General features: G+C 39.7%; 1 protein-coding gene across 3 annotated transcripts in view; it reads right to left on the reverse strand.

Moving 5' to 3' along the window:
* Positions 1–13,993, reverse strand: part of RALGAPA2 (Ral GTPase activating protein catalytic subunit alpha 2) — a 312,880-nt gene that overhangs the window by 216,001 nt on the left and 82,886 nt on the right. For all 3 annotated transcript variants that reach the window (XM_087853775.1, XM_087853774.1, XM_045809914.2), the window contains exons 10-12: positions 11,381–11,608; positions 1,590–1,757; positions 190–327 (exon numbers count right to left, since the gene is read on the reverse strand). In XM_087853775.1, the coding sequence (XP_087709901.1) occupies positions 190–327; positions 1,590–1,757; positions 11,381–11,608 (534 nt within the window). The remainder of the gene's footprint in view (positions 1–189; positions 328–1,589; positions 1,758–11,380; positions 11,609–13,993) is intronic.

The raw sequence follows: 13,993 nt of genomic DNA on the forward strand, positions 1-13,993 counted from the left end.
AGCTCATAGGTCTCCTTCGACTAGAAAAGAATCTTTACAAACTGAAGATGAGCGGTTAGGAAGAAAACTCAGAATGAGAACTTAAGAGCTGTTTACTGACAGGTAGATAAAAATATCTCTGTACTTTAACAATGCTATCACAATAAACAAAATGTTCAAATTGACTCCAACCGGAGGTCTTTACGTTACCTGCAGCATAGCCTGGGCCCCGGCTTTCACATTCTTATTTTCTTCTTCCGTCACACATCCTCTGCTCACTGCACTCGTGAAGGAGTATGTTCGTCCCCAACTGGAAGATCGCTTATGACGAGAACCGTCAGTTGAGGTCTTTAGAAGATAAAAACCAGTTAATGGAGGGGGAAGAAGTACATGTTCACATATTTAATTCCTTACACTCACCAAAATTCATGAGAACATAGGTTTTAGAAGGGCGAGTCTTTTTTCCATTTTGTTCACCACCTCCAGCACCTCAAACAGTGCCCAGTGTTTAGTATGTGCTGAAGAAATAAACACAGGTCCAGTGACTGAATGAGTCTCTAAAACAGACCTTTAAAATGTGTGATAAATTCCATTTGCTTATCTATTCATTTTGACCTCATGACCAGTTATTAAAATGATTTCACCAATATTAAAAAATCAAAAATTATGGAATTAATACAGATATTTAAAAGTGATATGCCTTTGATTACAAATAGTTTTAAATGTTTGTTGTTAATTGCTGCAACACCCACTTTTAGAAATAATTTCTCAGACTAGATTTCAAAACAGCAAGACAGAAATCTAAATATGACAGGTATTTGTTTCAGGAAGAGATCCCACTGTGTCATTTTAGATTTATCCAGCCTCTAGCTTTACCTAACCAGGACGAAAAGTTCCATTCCAACAGCACTCACTCTGAGGACAGCACCCAGCCCTGAATGTAGGCTTCTTAAGAGAGGAGATAGCACTCATTATTGGGTTAGTCCTTTCAGCTGCGCTGCACAGGCCACTGCATAAGACAAGACTGCCAAAACATTCGAAATGTAGTTTCTCAAATGCTATTTGTTTAAACATGTCAGTACCAATACGGCAGTGACATTTTTTTTTTAAGATTATTTATTTATTTATTTGACAGAGATAGCCAGCGAGAGAGGGAACACAAGCAGGGTGAGTGGGAGAGGAAGAAGCAGGCTCCCAGCTGAGGAGCCCGATGTGGGACTCCATCCCAGAACGCCAGGATCATGCCCTGAGCCGAAGGCAGACGCCTAACGACTGCGCTACCCAGGCGCCCCGGCAGTGACATTTTTAGTCTCATACACAGACGTGTGAACATACGATGGTTCATAAAACAACTCTGCCACCACAGTGAATGACGAAGCTGCCATGCACAGCCGGACCTAGCCTGAGGGTACGGAGGTGACCAATGATCCTGAAGACAGCCCAGAGCAGCCTCACTAAGGAGGTCCTCACGGAACTCAGCAACTGGAGAGCAGCAACTATGATAAAAGAGCCCCACCGGCCTGTGCCCCACTGACTGGCACCCTCACCCGATCGGGTAGACTTTGCTAAAATACGTGTACTCCCAGCTGAAACAAGCGACAACGTATTACCTCTTTGCTGTCAGTCTCTGAAAATCCTAACTTTTCAGCATCTTCTAGGGAAGCTTCTTTTTTATCTGGTTCTTCCATGAACACAGGTTTGTCCTGGAGGATCCACTTTCTGTACACTTGAACTACCTTCCTTGTTACAGCGATGTCACAGGAAGGCAACAAAAACGCCTAAAATAAAAAGAGAAGACTCCCTTTAACTCCACACCTGCTCAGATCACTGTAACAGACGCATAACAGACATTTCTAATCACCACCACCAAGTTCAGACTTTCCTCTGAAACATACAAAGCCTGATATTTTTGTGCACACCAAACTGCTGAAGAAAAAAGGCATTTTCAATTGGGCCAGAAAATGTCATGCAATTTAAAAATAACTTCTGTATTCTGAATAATTTTTTCACAAAAATAGCCAACATGCACACCTACACAGATACTTTAATTGCCTATATAAACTATAATAGTTACACAACTGGGAACCTGTCCAAATGAATTAGAAATTGATTATAAGAGAACAGACATACTACTGCAGCCAGTTGCAGCCAACTGTCACACCTCCGCATAACTTCATGTGCAGGGATGTCGTGCTGGTGACGGAGGAATTATTTACACCACAGAAGTTGGCAAATGCTATTAATTGGAGCCTTTCTTTTTTCTTCCCCTCTTTCTCTTCCTTCCTTCTTTTTTCCCCCTCCCTTCCACCTTACCATCTCTTTCTGGGAGCCAACATTCACCAGCATACCAATGAGTAAAGACTGTACTCAGGTATTCTTTTTTTTTTTCCATAATTTTTTAAATTATATTATGTTAGTCACCATACAGTACATACCTGGTTTTTGATGTAAAGAGCGATGATTCATTAGGTGTGTATAACACCCAGTGCACCATGCAATACGTGCCCTCCTTACTACCTATCACCAGCCTATTCCATTCCCCCATGCCCCTCCCCTCTGAAGCCCGCAGTTTGTTTCTCAGAGTCCATGTACTCAGGTATTCTGTACTCACTGGTATGCTGGTGAATGTGGCTCTCAGAAAACACATTAGAGAGAGCCTCTGGCCAGTTGTAGCATTGTGTACATTTATGTGAACTTTTTAATTTTTTTCTGATTTTTCACATTTATTTTAGAGAGACAGAGAGAGAGAGAATGTGCCCAGCAGGGGAAGGGGCAGAGGATAAGGGAGAGAGCAAGCCGACTCCAGCACTGAGCACAGAGCCTGACATGGGGCTCAATACCATGATGCTGAGATCACTGCCTGAGCCAAAACCAAGAGTCAGACTTTAGCCGACTGAGCCACACAGCACCCCATGAACTTTTTAACATTAAAGACTCTCTTTACACATATGCATGTAAGACTTCTGATTTAATGTAAGATTCCAAACATATAAACAAAAAGGTAAAGGAAAAATGTATTTGCTTTTTGAGTATTAGCTCTAAGGAATATTTCTGTCTGAGGGGTAAACACAAAGGAGAGGAACTCAATACTACAGGAAGTGTTTTCATTCCACAGATGAAAAATTAAGCTGAGGCTCAGAACACAAGAGATATTTTCCCAAGGTTACAAAGTAAGTTAGCGATGATTCTAGGTCTTGAAATCTCAAGATTCAGAGATTTAATACTCTCTTAATGTTCACGCTACAGGATCTAATTACAGGCAGATTTCAGTGTAACAAGGATTCATGCAATATATTTCCATCAATGTCACATCAAATTCCAGAATAGAGGAGTCTGTGTTGTAACAAGACTGTAACATATTAATGTAACAAATATTCTGACTCGTATCTCAAGAAAGATCAACAAAGACAAAGAAGATTGTGACTAAGTACAATGGTGTCCCACTCTAATTTTGTTTAAAATTTTATTACAAATATTTTCACACATACAAAAAAAAGTAGAAATACTTTAAAGTGAATACCATGTACTGCCACCTAGATTCTACCATTAGCATTTGCTAGATTTGCTTACCACATACCTATCAATCCACCCCTATTTATCCTTCTTTCAATCCATTCTATTTTTGATGCATTTCAAAGAAATCTGCAAACATCAGTACATTTCACCCCTAAACATTTCAACATACATATCACTTCCTTAGAGTTCAAAATTTCTTTATGGTACTTTACAGAAAATTTATACATCATGAAATGCACAAATGTTTAGTGGACCGTGTGATGAGTTTGGACAAATGTAGACAATGAGGTAATCCAAATCCAAAATCAAAGGTATATCATGTATCCTCCTTCTAAGAAGCAAATAGAAATTTTCTCTGTAGGAAAATAAGGTCACAGTAAAACCCAAATGATTTGTACAAACTCTCTGGTTAATATGATATGTAGCAATATTAATTAAAAATTAGAAATATGAGAAAAGAAGTCAACATTAACAAAACCACAATAAAAACCAGAGAATATTTTAAACACATAGGAGATCCGGATAAAGAAAGTTTCGAAAAGAAATGTAAATGGAATTGAAAAATAAAATAACTAAAATTAAAAACTCAGTGGGTACGGATTGACAACAGAATGGACATGGCTGAAAACAGGATGAAAAAAACCAAAGGAAACACCCAGAGTGAAGCACGGTGAGATGAAAGGACGGCTAACTCAGAAAGGAAGGCAAGAGAAAGAACACAATGACAAGCTGCTCCTATACATGGCTGAAGAGGCACAAGGAAAGAAGATTAGCAAAAGAGGGCAGAAATGATATTTGAGGAGAGAATGCCTGAGAATTTTGCCAAAATTGGTAAAAGATGTCAATCCATAGACTCAAAAATCACAAACACAAGCAGGGTAAATAGAGAGTACCTTACAGTAAAACTGCTGAAAACCAAGAACAATCAGAAAATCTTACAAGCTTCTAGAGGAAAAAAGAGACATTTCCCCCAAAGGAGCAACCACATGACCTCACATGACTTCTCAAAGACAATGCAACAAATATTCAATGCGCAAAGAGAGAACGGCTGCCCACATAGAATTCAATATCCAGAAAAATTGCACTTCAAAACCAAAAGCAAAATAGAGAAATTTTCAGATGCAGAAATGAGGAAAACTTTTACCAGGAGATCTGACCTAAGGGAAATACTAAAAGTTATTCTTTAGGCAGAAGGAAAATAATCCTGGATCAGAGATTTAGGAAGAGATAAAAATGCAATAAACGGGTGATTATCTGGATAACTCTAAATGGAAAAAATATATACATGAATATATATATATAAAAAAGAATAAAACTGGGTAAAATAATAGTTATGAAAGAGATAACATATGTGTATACATATATTCAAATGCAGATGGTCCTCAACTTACGACAGTTCAACTCAGAAGTTTTCAACATTATGACAGTGCGAAAGTCATGCATATTCAGTAGAAACTGTACTTTGAATTTTGATCTTTTCCTGGGCTAGGGATATGTAGTATGACACTCTCTTGTGGCGCTGGGCGGTGGCAGTGGCTACAGCTCTCAGTCAGCCCTGGGATCACAAGGATAAACAACTGATACACTTACTACCATTTCGTACCCATATAACCATTCTCTTTTTCACTTCCAGTATGGTATCCAATAAATTACATGTAATACTTAACAATTTATTATAAGCTAGGCTTTGGGTTAGATGAGATTGCCCAACTTGTAGGCTAAAGTAAATGTTCTGAGCATGTTCAGGGTAGGTGAGGCTTAGCTATGATGTTCGGTAGGGTAAGTGTATTAAATGCATTTCTGACTTACTATATTTTCAACTTCTGATGGGTTTATCAGGACAGAACTGCATGGTGAGTTGAGGCAAATCTGTACATAGCAGGGGCATATGAACTGAGAAGGAATAAATGGAACTGGAGTGCATACTTACAGGGTAAAAGTTGAAATTAATGCTAGATTTTAAGTTAGGGATGCTAACAATTAAAATATTACAAATGAGTGTAAAAATAATAAGCTAGAAGAGAAAAATGGGATGCTAAAAAACAACCAGACTGAGAGAATTCAATACAATTAGCAATACAATTAGAAAGCAGAAAGTTAGATAGTGAACTTATACACCATTACAGTAGTTGTTATGTCAACTGTAAAGGGAATAAGGCTCCAATCAAAAGATAGAAATTATAAGGTTCGATTTTAATAACTATTAAAAGACTATATGCCATTTATAAGAGGACACCAAAAACATACGGATATGGAGAGGTTGAAAGTAAAAAGAGAGAGATACACAATGCAAACACTAACCAAAAGAAAACTGGTAGAGCTATATTAAGAATAGGCAAGACTGACTTCGAGGCCAAAAAAAAAAAAAAAAAAAGCATTACTTAAGAGAAAAAATTCTTCCTGATGAAAGAATCAGTTCAAAGGAACATATGACATTTGTGAATTCATACTGAATCTAATAATTTTGCCTCAAATATATATATGTGTGTGTGTGTGTATAGCAAATACCGATAGACTTTGAAAAAAAAATAGACCAATCCACAGTTATAGTAGGATGTTCTCAGTAACTTGCAGAACAGCAGATCAAAAAAATAAGGCTAGAGAAGAATGGAACACATGCTTCTTACCTTCTCACCGTATTCTCCATCTCTCAACCTCTCATATTTTTCATCTTTGTCTCTCTGGGGGACACTTGGGATAATTTCTTCAGGTCTGTCATTCTGATTATTCAGTCCTCAGCTGTACCTGACCTGCTATTAAACTCACCCACTAAGGTTTTCCTTTACTATTTCAATTATTACTTTTTTTTTTCATTTCTAGGAGTTCTATTTCCTTATTACTCAAATCTGCTTAGACATTTGTTATAATTTCTTGTTTCCTGGAAACATTTCCAAGTTATCTTTTATTATGTTAAACATGTTGAAGGTACTTATACTGAAAATTCTAGAAAAGTTTTGACTTGAAAATTCCTAATTGGAAGAAAGGGTGATCTGAAATTATTATACCCAGTTAAACTGTTTTTCATGTGGAAAAGCAAAAGGGAAACATTCCTCATCACAAAAGAACTCAGGGACTAGAGCCTCAAGACACCTTCTTGAAAACACCCACTCAATGACAAAACAAGGCCATCCAAGAAGTGCATCAAAGCAAGCATGTTAGGACTCAGGACACCAGGAGGAGAGTGTAGCTAAATTCAGAACCAAGACTGAACAACTCTGCACATCAGGATTCCAAAACTGACTGCAAATAATGGTAAATTTAGGCTAACAATTTATAATATAATGAAATAAGTGGATGGGGACAGGAGGCTGAAGAAAATACCAGGCTGATAATTTCTTCAGATTTCTTAAGAAATCAATAAGTGCTATCTAAAATTACACCATGGGGATAAAAACTGATGCCACCACCTCAATATGATTTTAATCTTCTCATTATAGATAAATATTTTGGTAATTAATATTTCTTGTGTTAAAGGAAATGTTTATTTGAATTTCTACAATTCTGTTTCTCTTTTTTCTTCTGTCAAATTCAAATAAAATAAAATTCAGAGCTCTTCATTAAAAACGCACGAAAGCATCATTAAGAATTAAAGATTCCATTGTCATAAAGTTACCTGTCAATCCCTCACCCCCACCCCGGTGCCTCCACATACCCTCCCATTGTCTCTGCCTTTACCTCAGTCAACCTCTGTCTGGTTTTACCTTCACCCATCCATGGCTGGCTGCCTGCCTGTCCATCTTTAACTGCCTGCCAAATTCTCCGACTGTCTGCCTGTCTGTCTGCACCTACGCACCTGTCCATCTATACCTCCCTGCTCACTTCCACCTCTGCCAGCTGGCCTGTCTACACCTACCTGTTTAATCTTCTATGCCTGCCTGCCAGTTTGTTTACGTCTATCAGCTCATCTGTAAGTCTTCCTGTCTGTCTGCCAGGCTGCTCTCTGTCATTTTATGTCCTGCCTTACCCATCTCCTCTCTGCCATGCTCTTATTTGCTTATCTAGCTAGCCAGGCAGAAGTCAAATATACACCTATAGGAATACCCGGAATGATACTCTACTAACATCAACAGTGGTTGCTTAATGGCAGTATCTTGAGTGATTGGCTTAAGACACTATTTGTCTAATGAACATTAACTTTTTTAAAAATAAAGTTATTTTTTAAAACAAACCAACACCAACAAAACAACATAATCGACAAATAACCTTTAGAGCAGCGCTTTGAACTTTTCAGACCCATAATCTAAGTAAGACATTTTACAGAAACATATATGCATTTGTATAATAAATGTTGTTTTAGAAGCTTTACAAAGAAATACTAATCCTTAGAATATGCAGTGTACTCTGAAATGTTTCGGTCCATCCTATTTTATTCTATTCCATTATTTTAAAAAAATACTGGCCTTTTTTTTAAAGATTGTATTTATTCATCTGGGAGAGAGACAGAGCACAAGCAGGGGGAGAGAGAGAGGGAGAAGCAGACTCCTCGCCGAGCCGGGAGCCCGGTGTGGGGCTTGATCCCAGGACCTGGAGATCATGACCTGAGTCGAAGGCAAATGCTTAACCATCTGAGCCACCCAAGTGCCCCAAATACTGGCTTTTGATAAGTTGATTTCATGACCTACAAATGGTCACAATGGGTAGTCCGGAAAAACACTGGTAAGAAGACAAGTTTCCAGCGGAGTGACCCCGAGACCAGAACTGCCCCACCTGAAGCTTCTACCACTCACTGCTAGCCTGCCTGCTGGGGGCAGCAGTAAACTGAGGCTGCCTTGAGCACCACTGAACCTCGTCTCCCCTCACTTACCATCTATTTCCACTGCCTGCAACCTACCGAACCACCCAGGCCAAGGAGACTTGCACAGTTAGCCCCTGCCACGAGCCTTTCTGCGCTTGGGGCCCCTTGTCAGCATTTATTTCGACACCACACCCATGGACATCTGAACTTCTTCCATCATGCACTGTTCTCTGGTGCATACACACACATCTTACCTCCCCCACTGAGAGCACGCACTTCCTGAATGTACATTTTAAACTTTAATGGCCTTTAGGCCTAAATATTAAATAGTCTCTGAATACCTTAAAATTGAAAACGAAATCACTAGGAAACAAGTCACATTTTGCCATCCTGAAAAGAATAATACATCATTGACCACAAGAGGGCAATAGAATGCAATGTTAAAACCCATGCCCCTTCAAGAATCTCTACTTAGTATTTTAAACATGCACAACACTCATAGTTTAAATTTCACATATATGCTTTCAAATTAGATTTGATGAAGAATAATGAGAAGGTGTAAATAAAATGTTTTTTGGCTTCACGGCACACAGATGTCTCAGAAGTTCGGTCATAAGTAGTCTGCAGTTACCTACTTGGCCCAAGCTACTTCTGAACTGAATTTAGATTGGAGTGAGGACTAAAGGGAATGCAGAATTTACAGCACCCTCTTGCCAGCGGTGCAATGTCAATAATGGATGCAAACAAAACTTTCCATATAATAAATTAACAATTTACACAATAAAGGCAAAACCATATCAGTTTAGCATTATCTTGTGTGCAAAATTTATAAGCTTTGTCAATCATATCCAGTCTTATAGTAAGCACTAGCATCCAAGAGCTTAAAACATTGCTACAGATCAGGGCCTGCAAAGTATGGCCTGTCATCCAAATCCAGCCTGCGAAGTGAGTTTCATAAATAAAGTTCCCCGGGAACGCAGCCATGCTTCTTCGTTATGTGCTGTCCATGTCTCCTTTCTCACTACAAAGACAGAGCTAAATAGCTGTAACAGAGTCCGTGTGATCAACAAAGCCTGAAATACTATTATCTAGTCCTTTACTCTATAAAGAATATGACCTCTATCCTCAATTATATGACCTTGATGATTCCAACTCAAATTAAATGGTTACCAAGTATCTTCCGTGGGTACAACAGGAATGCAACAGGGCAACGTTAACGGACAGACTAGGGTAGATTTTTAAGTCATGGACTATTATGATAAAAGAATGTTTTGGCAGCATGACATATACAGTATAGGCTAGAAAGGGATGACACGGCAGGTGTGGGGCTCCAGGGAGCATGCTGTTAACCACGGTCAAAGGAAAAGGAGGGAGCAGGAGTGAGAAAGCCCCCTGCATGGCTTGTCCAGTGATGGCTCACTGGAGGAGCTGGAGATGAGAAGCACGGGAGGGCTGAAATTAATACGCACACAAGAACACGAGCCCCGTTAAAGAAGTGGTCAAGTCATGAGGAGAAGCTGATGTTAGGGAAGAAAATAAGCTAAGCTCTGGCCTCATCATCATTAAGACACCACTAGAATGTCAGACAAGATCACCAGGGGGCATTTTAAAAGGCAAGTGTGCAAACAAGAAGCAAGGTCCAGACAAAAAGCTTGAGTGAGAGTCTCACACCACATGGCTGCTGGCTCCGAGCCCGAAGGAGGCAAGTGTGGAGTTACAGAAGAAGAGGCTCAAGCCCAGAACTTGGTCAATTCTTGGAATCTGGGGTCAAAGAAAACAGGGGCCAAGAAATGAGACAGAGAAGACACAGTCAGGGAGTGAGAATATTACACTAATATTTTCTTAAGTCCAACCTTTTTATTCACTAAAATACAAAATACATGAAAACCTCCAGATTGCTGTGGATTACACTGGAACTTTCATTCTTGGTTGATTTTTCCTTAATGACAGTCTCAGAAGTGAAAGGGTTCATCGCTATCTAGAAGTCTTGCCCCTTCTCGAAAAGCTCTTCATGCTGCACATGCACCGGTCACGTGTGTGCACAGGGCTCCTCTCCTTCTCCCCACGGATCACAGGTCTCTGCCATTCAGGGGCCTCACCTTCTGTGCGTGTGCCCAGACTCAACAGCTAGTCCCCATCACATGTACACACCCACAAAAGAGCCAGGCTCTGTCTCCCAGGGCACCGGTACCAAGATGCAGGTGGCCAGTGGCTCCAGCCCACACCACAGGTCTGCTGTCTTCTCCACTGCACCACGGGTTCTGTTTCCTCTGTCAGAGTTTCTCCACAGCAGCACGACTAACATTTGAGGCCTGATGTTCCCTGTCGTGGGCTAGTGCAGGCCCTGTCCTATGCCTGTAGGATAATCACTGCCTACTACCCACTACATGCCAGTAGCATTGCCCTCTCTCCAGTTGTGATGACCAAAAATGTCTCTGGACAATGGCCCTGGGGGGGGCAGAACCAGCCCCGGTTGTAGCTCAGGGCTGCTAATCGTTGCCCCGCCTCAGATCTATCTCTGCCGTCTTCTTCCTCACTTGCACCTGCTTTCTTGTTTGTACTTCCCCTCCCTTTTCACTCACCACAGTGTCCACCACCAGGGTGCTGTATCAGCGTCATCCCTTGCTTTCCCCTTATTCCCCTCCCCACCCAACTTTTTCCTCTTACGTCATAAATACTTCAATCACACGTTCATGCCATGCGTGTTTGCAGGGAAAGTACAACCACCTGCAGAGCCTCCACCGAGCTCCCTCTGGCCCTTGGGACAACACCAGCCTGGGGCTCCTCTTTGCCATGTTCATTGGTTCATGAGTATTCAGCAAGAGCTTTCTTCCCACCTACCTCTGGGTTTCAAGTTTCTTACCGACACGTGAGGGTATTTTTGGAATGATTTGCTCAGATATAGAATTTCCCCTCCACATGTAGGAATTTTACAAAAACAAAATCTTAAAGAATCATACACAAAATCACAACACTCCACATGACAAATTAAAAGCAGGATTAGAGGGATCATTATTCAGTCCTGTAATGTAGCCCAACTCATCAATAGTATTTCTTGCAGTACTATGAGCAAAAGAACAAGAACAAAAGTCTCTTCAATTTCATGAACTTAACACACATACACACACACACACATACACACACACTAACCTGACGAAAGACTTCGTTCACAAAGTTGACATAACCTCGTGTTGACAAGAGAATCCGCTGCACCATTTCATACACGGTGCGGTGCTCTTCTTCAATGCTACAGAGGCTGGAGTTGCTGAGTCTTCGGTCAGACAAGGTGCTGCTGTTGGAATGGTTTTTGTCCTGCTCTGCAGGCCCGCCGCCATCCAGCTCTGGCACCCTCTCTTGCCCCACACCACCACCAACAGTCTGGAAGAAAGTCATTACCACTTCTGAGTGAGCCTCTCTGACACTCAAGAGCACCCAGTGAAACCAAACACTTGCTTTATTTTAAAGAACTCTGGTTACCATCAACTTGAAGGCAAGCTAGATACCAGCACTGCTCAAAGCACAAGGGGCTCCAGGACCTGTACTCACCAATTTTCCAACTCACCAGCTAATCCCTCTCCAACTCAGTTATTTTAAGAGGAAAACACTAAATTATTGCAGGGAGGGAGGCTATGAAATTTTATCAACCTAAAAACTTTAACTTATATTTGCAATATCATAGAACAAATTATGTCAATGAATTTATACTATGATCACCTTTGGTTTCTAAATTCAGCACTTACTCTATGGTCATAGAGATTTGAAAGATCAGTGGATTTTTTGCAGCCACAATGTTGGAAAGCATCATTTGATTCATGAGAGTAAGTGACACCTGCTGGAGGATATCAAGATCTTTAGAGGGTATTTTATGAGAAGAATCTTGATCTGAGTTTTATATTCAGAATCTCAGACTGACCTTAACTGAAATATTTACAAAACTTTAAATATTTAGAAGGCTTTAAGAGCACAAAGAAAATAATTCATGCTCACATGTTTATTGTGGATTTCTGCTCTCATCTCCCCATAGAATTAAAGGTTTCCTAGAAATATAATACTTGTATAATTTTGCTTCATTTTTATAAATTCCACTATTATTTTTTAAGTATCAAAAATGTATAACCCAAATACCACTAAAATTCTACCTACTGTGAATATTTTTTTTACAACAAATGGTAAGATAGGAGTAGTACAAAATAGTAATTTCAGTAATTACCAAGACAGTTTGAAAGCAGATATCCAAATAGCAATCTCTAGGGAAAATTAATGGAAGATTACATATTTATAATAATTTTTCTCTTCATGCCTTATCTATTAAGTCTGTGTAGCTTATCAAAGGTACTGTCATACTGTGAGATGAGCTGTCCTATGGAAAGTATTTTATCCTTTTGCTGCATCAACTATCTTCCATAGAAAAATAAAATTTTACTCATTTTTAGTGATTTGGAAGTTGGATTAAGTATGGAGGTTGGATTAAGTCTAATGCCTCTCTTGTGGCTCAATAACTTGTGACTCTTTGATCAATAACTCCCATTTTCCCCACAGGTCAAAGAAAGAGGGGAAAAAACATGTATATATGTACATATGTAGCAAATTAAAAATTATCACAAATTCTATGACTCCCCCTTCCCTTTGATCCAAATGGGCTCTGTGACTGTATTAACCAGTAGAAGAGAGTGGAAGAGACCTGTGCCAGTTTCAGGCCCAGGTCCAAGATGCTAACAGTTACCACTTCCCATCTCTTGGAACATTTGCTACTAGAGCTCTGAGCAGCCACAGAAGTCCAATGACCCTGTTAGAGAGACTGCGTGGAAGAGGAGGCCCAGCTGAGCCCCACCTTCCAACTACACCCATCAAAGTAACAGGCATGTGAATAAAGTCATCTTGAATCCTCTAGACCAACCAGCCACCAGCTGAAGACCACCACCCGCTGACCTCAGTTAATGCCATATGAAGCCCAAGAATTGCCCAACCAGATCCTGCCCAAATTTCTGACCCAAAAAGTATATGTAATATGACAAAAGGGTTGTTGTTTTGAGCCACCATGCTTTGAAGTCATTAAATAACTAATTGGGTAACACAGCAATTAGGTAGCTAAAATAATGTAAATAAAGACATATGTTTAAAGGCACCAAGTCATTTTAAAAAGTGCTCTGAACATACAGAAAGACAGAAACAGACCCATAAATACAGAGAACAAACTAGTGGTTGCCAAAGAGGAGGCAGTGCATGGACAGGAAAAATGGGTGAAGGGCAGTGGGAGATACAGGATTCCAGTAATGAAATTAGTGAGTTGCGGGATGAAAGGCACAGCATAGGTGATATGGTTGATGGTACTGAATGGTGAGCATAGCATAACATACAGACTTGTCAAATCCTATGTTGTACATCTGAAACTAATGCCACACTGTGGGTCAACTACATTTCAATTAAAAAAAACAAAATAAGTTTAAAAAATTTAAAAGTGAGCTCCGTTATCCAAATAGAACATAAGAGATGGATTTCTCATCATGCCATAAATTGAAAACGACTTCTCTTAATAGAACAGTGCTTTCCTTAGCCTTAGTCCCTACTCCTCCACAAAAGGCTACTTTCCAAAAACATTTATATGTTTTGACAGATGTTTATAACTGTAGTGAGTGATGAGAGTGAAAACAAACTGATAATCCAAGTCTCCTCATTTCTTGTCTCTTTTATGAAGATTAACAGTAAAAAAGCATATATAAGAATTAACCACAAAGAAAGGTCCATTTTCCACCCACCACAATC

The sequence above is a fragment of the Ursus americanus genome, chromosome 22, assembly GCF_024610735.1.
Source record: "Ursus americanus isolate L20-20 chromosome 22, mUrsAme1.1.p, whole genome shotgun sequence".
NCBI classification, from domain to species: domain Eukaryota; kingdom Metazoa; phylum Chordata; class Mammalia; order Carnivora; family Ursidae; genus Ursus; species Ursus americanus.